General features: G+C 40.0%; 1 protein-coding gene across 2 annotated transcripts in view; it reads left to right on the forward strand.

Annotated features, from left to right (window-relative positions):
• Positions 1-4,652, forward strand: part of pemt (phosphatidylethanolamine N-methyltransferase) — a 91,414-nt gene extending 86,762 nt beyond the window's left edge. For both annotated transcript variants that reach the window (XM_028567777.1, XM_028567778.1), the window contains exons 6-7: positions 2,227-2,301; positions 3,920-4,652. In XM_028567777.1, coding sequence (XP_028423578.1) covers positions 2,227-2,301; positions 3,920-3,974 — 130 coding nt within the window. In that variant the 3' untranslated portion in view covers positions 3,975-4,652. The remainder of the gene's footprint in view (positions 1-2,226; positions 2,302-3,919) is intronic.
• The last annotated feature ends 3,949 nt before the right edge of the window (positions 4,653-8,601 follow it).

Genomic DNA, 8,601 nt, shown 5'->3' on the forward strand with positions numbered 1-8,601 from the left:
AAATTCAGATTTGGTGTCAGAAACAAAAATCACGGACTTCTTTTTCGAGCTGAAGGTAAGAAATTCCAACAAAAAGTACTGACCTCCGCTTTTGAATCTCTGAACAGAAAGCTCCCAGTGTGTGCCCATGGTGCAGTTCCATTTTCTGTGGCTCCCGTGATCTTCAAAAAGGTCAAAGGCAGTTAAAATAATTGAAAGAAGTAATTTTTGGAAACCACAGGTTGCGTCAAACCTTTCATCACTTCCCACGTCCTGACCTGGTTTATGGTTATGCAGGGAGAAAAGCACAATATTGCCTGTATTACAACTGTGAACATAAAGTATTTATATAATATCAACACAAAATACCTAAACAACATTACTTAGGGTTAGTAAAAAATCAGGGATTTGCTCAAAATCAGTCATGTAAAACTACTAAAATGAGGACGTAGCATGACGTCATGGACTGCATTGTGTCACACACTAAGGTCCGTAAAGCTCATAGGTAAAACTCAAATGATTTCATAATTGACTTTTGTTTTCACATGGGACATGAACCCCGTTCTCTTGGGTAAAAGTCCGTATTAGTTTGACCCATCCAAGACCCAAACCTGCCTCCTCACATTTGGCGCTCTTATACTTTGCAACCCCTCTCCCACGTTTGCTCTCGCGATAAAGATGTCTTTGTCATGACAACTTGACATAATGTCATCCTGTTTAATGTCAAGTTGTCTTAATAAGGACACTCCAAAGAAATTTAATGTAAAGTTGTCATGACAAATACATCTTCTGGTAATGTCATCCTGGTTAATGTCAAGTTGTCATTACAAAGACATCCCAAGCAAATGTAATGTCAACTTATTGTGACCAAGACAACTTCTGGTAATGTCACTTTGATTAATGTCAAGTTGTCATAATCAAGATAACCCCGAACACTGTCAACTTGTCATGACAAAAACCGAATGACACTTAATGACAGAAGTCATAAACGTTTATGACTTCTTTATAACGTTTATGACACGTAATCGTGACATGACACTGTCATAACTATGACATGACACTGTCATGTCACAATTATATTGATACCTTCAAGTAAAGTAATATTCCTTGTGGTGATGCCTTTGCCTATCTATTTTATTTCTTATTTCTATTTGTTCTTATATTTTCCTTTATATATTTCTACTCTATATATTAGATTGATTGATTGATTTTATATATTTTTCTAACTAGCCTTAAAAAGTCCAGAAATTATAATAAATTTAACTGGACTTTTTGTTATCTGTATCCTGGTGCCTCCATTACTGCCTGCTTGAGTAAGTCATGGTGGACAGTTTCAAAAGCCTCATTTGCCAGTCACATTTAGCCAGCCTGATTGTCAGGATTATGCTTCTTTCTTTTTCTTAATCACAGGTTGACAATGGTCAGCTTCAATATGTGGTTCGGTAAAGAATGATATCATTAATGTGCAATGTTTAAGGTTACATATGTGGTATTCTATACACCGTGCATGGTGTATAGAACATGCATGTATGTGTCTACAGTGATTTCAGATAAGCCTTTTGTTACTCACACTTCTGATCCACATGAGAGGGCCTTTAGGCCAGCACTCACAGCCTTTGTAGTTAATTATGCCCACTGCATTACCACCATTATGTGTTCCGCTGGATGAAATTATGTCTACGTGATTCGTGATGCAATTTAAATCAGTGTCAGTGTGCCATTTTCTGATCAGGTACAGTATATGTAGGTCATTGTGTTGTGTGTTTTTTTTCTCCACCAGGATGAACTACAGGGTAAAACAGTTTTTGAACATAGTTAACAGACTTTTTAAAGGGTCTTTTTTATTTAAATGTTTTTTCTTATTATTATTTCTCACTTAAAAATAAATCCAGATTCACTACTTCTCTGGCATTCAGCTAATTGTTTGCTTTAGTCCAGCTGTTGGAGACAAGTCCATTTCACATTGCGTTTTTTGTTGTTGGTATAGTTTGAAAGTGTGGTAAAAATGTATTTGGGTAAAGACAAAGAGAATGATTTTTAATTCACTCTCAAGTTCTGCCGTCTTTGTTTTGTCGCTCTCTTTATGTACTACTCTACCTCTCTTGCTCCCTATCATTACACATATGTTTAAGACATATTAACAGGTCTCAAAAGGTACTCCAGTGTGAAGCGGTTCGCATAGCACATACACACAATGTTACCTAACCCATCTGTCTCGCTCTTTCTTCTCTCCCTCTCTGTCTCCAGCGGTGCTAGTCCGGTTGGTCTCGTCCTGACTGCCATAGTAGCCGTGTCTTACAAGGTGGCGATACGATTTGAGGGGTAAGTCTTTCTTGGTTTAAGCCCTGTTCACATTTGTCAATAAAAAAACTGTTAAAGGGGTCCTATTGTGCTTTTCCTTAAGAAAGAAAATATTTTGTCAAAGCACCAATAGTCAAACCTACAATATCGCTGCAATATCGATATTGATGTATTTGGTCAAAAATATTTTTCTCCATATATATTTCTCTGGTTACAATGTTAGATGTTGGTACTGTATTGAACATAGAAAGAGTGTAGCTGACTAGCAAACTCATTAGCTCTGAGAGCTTTTCCCCATTTTAATTAAACTCTATTGAATTAAATAATGTACAATCCTGAGAAAAGAAAATGTCAAACGGTCTAAGTGCAGAGAAAACACAAAGACATTTGGGCAGCTACTGTGACCATAGACTGTAAAAAAAAAAAAAAAAAAAAAAAAGAAGAAAAAAAGAAGAAGGACAACGCGCCTCCACTTCCTCACACTGTACAAAAGTGAAGCCAAAAATATCCCGGATACGGGCGCTGCCATCTTTTAATTTTGGAACCAGATCTGGCGGTGGAACCGCGGTAGCCCCGGCCCGACCAATCACAAGTCTATCACAGCTGTCAGTCATGACGTTTCAGCCCGTTTTTATAGCATCAAATAACCAAATTCATTAGTAAAATGAACACTTGAACAAGCATCAGTGTGATCAGAACTACTTAAAATGACGAGAACCATCTTTGGGAAAAAATTAATTGACGTACTTTTTTTAGTTAGGCCCATGTCCCATCCACTAACATGGAAGGGGGCGGGGTTTATGACCTATACTGCAGCCAGCCACCAGGGAGGATGCAGATCTTTTTTGGCTTCACTTATACAGTCTTTGCATCAACCCCTGACTGTGACTGACTGCAGTATAGGTCATAAACCCCGCCCCCTTCCATGTTAGTGGATGGGACATGGGCCTAACTAAAAAAAGTACATGTCAATTAATTTTTTTCCCAAAGATGGGAAAGTAGCATGTCCCTACTTAAAGCAACACTATGTAACTTTTCCCACTTCGGTCCCCCTACAGGTTGGAAGCAGAATTGTCGGTTAGCGGATCTGTAGTTCGAATGAACTGGACAATGTAATGTAATGGACAATTCTGCTTCCAACCTGTAGGGGGACCGAAGCGGGAAAAGTTACACAGTGTTGCTTAAATGTGTTAGTTATAAGGGTGTGTTTAAGAATTGATTAAAAAGACAGAAAATTAAAATAATACTACAGGCTTCACAGTACTGTCATAATATTCCAATATTCCTACATCCTACTAGCCTGCATCCTTCAATCTCCTGCACACTGGTCTGCTGTCAATAGAGCGCTAACGAAATGTGGGCAACAGCCTGACAACAGCTCTAATCCCTGGCTTGTTCAAGGGCTCCTGTCAATTTGTTTTTCTCACCTGTTAGGGATGTTAGTTCACAAACTGTGTGCATTCATGTGCAACAGAGTGCAGCAACATGTGGACACACATGGCATCTTTCTATCATTCACACATTTACATTTAGGCTTCTTCGCGGTTCATCGAACATGCGGTCCCTGGCACAGAGTGGTACGGCGTTCCAATTCTCTGATTTATTGTCCCATGATATGTTTGTTCTGCTGTATTTACAGACCGTTCACTGAGCAGATCTATCAGGAGAGGAGTCAGCGCCGCAAGCTTGAATAAACACCTCCCTCCACGGCGTTTCCTGCTCCCGGGTTTGGCTGAGGATTCCCGTCCTATCACAAAGACAGACAAACTGAACCACAGACAGACTTACCAACAGGGTTGCCATTAATCCACCTCCAGTGTGGATACACACGTTCATGACGCTACATGGAGCCATTTTTCTAATGTCATTTTGGACCACATGGTTATGATAATAGTTTGGTATTCTGAGAAACCTCATTTTCTTTCTTGTTGAGAGTCAACAACATTGAGAACATTGATATCCCAGGACGTGAGAGTTAGGGGTGGGAATCTCTAGGCACCTAACACCCAACTTAACTTGATTTGATTTGATTCCAATTCCGATGACTATGATGCCATGATAAAACGATTATCTGTTGCATCTTGTTGCATCGACAGTTTTATTTGATATTATGATTTTTTTTTTCTCACTCTGTGACTACTTGACATGTGTAATAAGCCATAATTAAAATAAACAGATTCATTTACTGCCATTATCTTTTAGTTTTGTTAGACTCAACTAGCATTAGGGATGTAAATGAAAGACATATATATTAGTTTTGCATTTACACTTACATCTACTCACGTTTACAAAGATTTTGAAGGTCCCATGGCATGAAAATTTCACTTTATGAGGTTTTTTAACATTAATATGCGTTCCCCCAGCCTGCCTATGGTCCCCCAGTGGCTAGAAATGGTGATAGGTGTAAACCGAGCCCTGGATATCCTGCTCTGCCTTTGAGAAAATGAAAGCTCAGATGGGCCGATCTGGAATCTTCTCCTTATGAGGTCATAAGGAGCAAGGTTACCTCCCCTTTCTCTGCTTTGCCCGCCCAGAGAATTTGGCCCACCCATGAGAGAGAGAGAGACATCATGGCTTTCAAACGAGCAAAGTGGCAGTTGGTCAAGGCCACACCCCCTCCCACCACCTTGCCCCCCCCTTCTCTCCTCCTCAATAGCTACAGACACAGAAATGGCACATACTAAGGAAAGCTCATTGTGGGACTGGCTCTAGTGGCTGTAATTCTGCACCAAGACTGAATTTCGGGAAAGAGACTTCAGATACAGTATTAGGGGACCACTAAGGTCTATATAAAAGAGACTTCAGATACAGTATTAGGGGACCACCAAGGCCTATATAAAAGGATCCAAAGAGCACCATGTCATGGGACCTTTAAACATTCAATGTTAGCTCATTTGCCATCATTCTTAGTGTAAGAGTTAAGGCAGTCAAATACTGGCATATTGTAATGCTTCATCACAAAGCCGCTTCATAAGGCCGTTCCATTGTTTTCGTATGTGCCTCGCTGTGCCTCCCTGCTAGGCACCCTACCGCGGTTTTACCACAGATCATGTGTAGGCAGCTTTCGACTCTCACCATTTCTGATCAGCTTGCGCTCGTTTACACAGGGCAGATGGACTGATTAGAATGCACCAGACCATGACGCCAAAGCATCCTGACTAAGCATCCGTATTTGACGTGTTTGGAATGAAAACGGGTTAAACACTTACGAAGGCAGATTGTAGCGGGGATCAAGCACTTTGACAACATGCTTTAATTCTGTATTCTTTACAGCATGCAGTGTGGTCTCATATACACAGCGATTAACACTTTTGCTCGGTCTGAATTTGCAGCGGGAGGCTGCCTGAACGCTGTGTGAACACCTCGCCTACGCGTCTGTTTTTTTTATCCCCACCCCTAGTAAGAGTGGTATCGATCTTCTCATTAAACTCTTGGCAAGAAAGCGAAAAAAAAATAAGGTAATTAGTCCTTTAAAACTGTACCAGGTTAGATTTCTACTGTGTGTACAATAAAAACACACCCACTACCACCACCACCTAAATCATGAAGAAGATCTGCAACAGAGAAATAGGAATCCATCTACCTTAACTAAGGTGCTATACACAAAGCCTACTTTTCAAATGCATTTCTGTTCCTGTTATTGTCACTGGACACGACGCACAATACAGTAGCAGCACCCTGCACCTGACGCACCAAAATGGAATGAAGTTATAATAATATTAAAATAACGTTACACCTGTGTTTAGCAAGTCTGCTGTGAAAAAGTGATGTTACATCAAAGCTGCACGGTGTAGATTTAAAAAAACGGTGAGATGAGATGACATACTGTGATTCAACGCTTTAGCTAGCTACATAAACATGAACTTCAATGAGCTGCAGCCGTGAGCTATGGTTAGCAGAAGGCTAAATTACTAGCTCATCTGCCGCGTTGACGTTTCCTCTCACGCCGTCACTGGCGAGTTGTCGTTCAGATGGCAGCACTAGGCGGTGCCACTGGTTCGGCCTTCTGGTCCTTGTAGCAGGCTAATGCTGCCATCCAAACAAGGACATGCCAAAGGCTGTGGGAGAGGAATCCAAACAGCCCTTATTCAAGTTAGGCTAAAGGCTAACCCTTGCCAATCAGCTCACTCAAATGTGTTCACAGCAAATGTCCACTTACTGGACAATAAACAGGACAACATTTTGACACGATTTCATTCCTTTTTGTACCATATATATAGATTGTTTACCATAAAGTCTGATATTTCTGAGTTAATTAGTTAAGCCTTCAAATTTGCTGCAGCCCTGAGCCTTTAGCTAATGTAAAAGAACATGCACGTGCATCTGCATTGGGAGAACATCCAATAGGTACACTCTTTCGCTCTAAAATGACCATATATAGCTATATTTTTGCCCAGTGACGCCAAAAATAATCTACCTACCACGGTTTTAATGACCTCTGTAATGTAAATAACACTCCTTGTGTTATTTGTGTTCCTCTCCAGATGCATTACTTTGCCGACACAGTGCTACACTTGACATTTGAAGATATTAGCAAAGACTGAAAGCGCACAGAAGAAGCAAGCATAGTTCCCAAGATGTTTTTTCACTAGTTCATCACTGCCACAAGTTCTCAATTTATTTTCTTATTAACTCTCATAAAAATTCATCTTGGATTAGTGAATTTGTTTTGTAACGTCCGTCAAAGCAGAACAAATGGTTATACAAAACCAGCACGAATCTAGAATATCCTTCAACACTGCCCTTGTTGTACCCATTATTCAGTGTTATACACAATTTTTCATGTAAATCCTGAAACCTTTTAAATGTCAGAGGAACTATACCGATAAAAATGTTATACTGTACCTATGCAAACCATTCCAAACTGAATAATACACATTGCCTGGTGATGTACTTGATGGGATACCGTATGTAATAAAAGATAAAGTCCTGGTCTCTCTTTGTGTCTCACAGCTTCTAATTTATGCACTGAAAGCAGCACTCATGCTACAGGCAGACGTGGGAGCATCATGCATAAGTATTTTTTCATTGAATTAATCAGGAATAGTAGGACAGTGCTATTTCTCATTATGAGTGTGATAAATGATAAATTTTTTTATTTATTGCTCTGGGTTGTTCGTCTTGGACGGCGCTAAGCTCCGGACGCAGCAAAACGGTGGCTCTGCAAAATGTTCTCGGGAAGGAACTTGTTTTGGTGGAACATTTGCAGCCCACAAAAGAAAACGCCATGCAGTACCGTGGGCTATTTAAATTAGTTGGATACATGGTTAACAGCATTTGCCCTTACCAGTGCATCGCCATGTGTACTTTGTCCATAGCAAATCCCCGCTAATCATTCCCAAAACGTCCCAGTTAGAGAGTAAGGTCTTAAACATATTCTTTGTAAATCTTTAGTCATTCACCGAAAGAGCCAAGCCGGCCTGCCTTGTTGCACCATCCAAATTTTCTACAAAACTTGCCATTTTCAGCGTGTAGCTTGCTAGCTCGAAGTTTGTCGTCGTTTCCCCGAAGCGAACAAAGTTTGAGAACGGCAACACACAGAGAGCAGAAGGTGAGGGATCTCGAATCAGGCTTTTTCCTGGAAATGTACTTCCGTTGATCCAGACTTTGATTATTCTAACCAAGTAGCCTCGATTCTTACATGCAAGTCATAATACAAAAAAAGTGGGTCTGCTATTTTACTAATAATTTCAGGTCTATGGACAATTTTATTGTACGGCCATGCCTAAGTACAGTCTCGCAGAGCAGTTACAATGTATGCAGCATTTTGGACAATTTGTAAACGGTGTAAAGATTTATTAAGGCGGGTAAAAGGAGAATTACACCAGTCCAAACGTGATGAGATAAAAGCATATATTAACATCTCCATAAATGTATTGACACAACGCACTACATTCTTGTGATTCTTAGGTGGAAGAAATAAGATCAAGTCAACATGCTGATGTGGGCATGTCAAAACTCATTGATTGGTTAAAAATCACACCAAGATTAGGCAGACTAGACAGAGAAGATGAGGAAGTATATGAAGTATATAATATGAAAATAATAACTACTAAACTATCACATTTGCTATTATTTGCATATTATAAGCATTTTAAAGAAAATGTGAATATGTCACTTTGAAAGTCTACTTTTTCTTTCCACCATTAACCATCAGACTTGGCCTTCTCTGCACCGATTATGTAAAATGAAGCTTGAGTGAGCTAGAAGGGCAGCAATTTCTGCGAGTGGTCTCCTCTCTCCTGGACTCCTCTCTTCTTTTTCCTGCAGGGAGTAGTTGTTGTTTTTTGTGCGTCAGAGACGAGAGCAACACAGAGAGCC

Source organism: Perca flavescens, chromosome 21, assembly GCF_004354835.1.
Source record: "Perca flavescens isolate YP-PL-M2 chromosome 21, PFLA_1.0, whole genome shotgun sequence".
In the NCBI taxonomy this organism is placed as follows: Eukaryota; Metazoa; Chordata; class Actinopteri; order Perciformes; family Percidae; genus Perca; species Perca flavescens.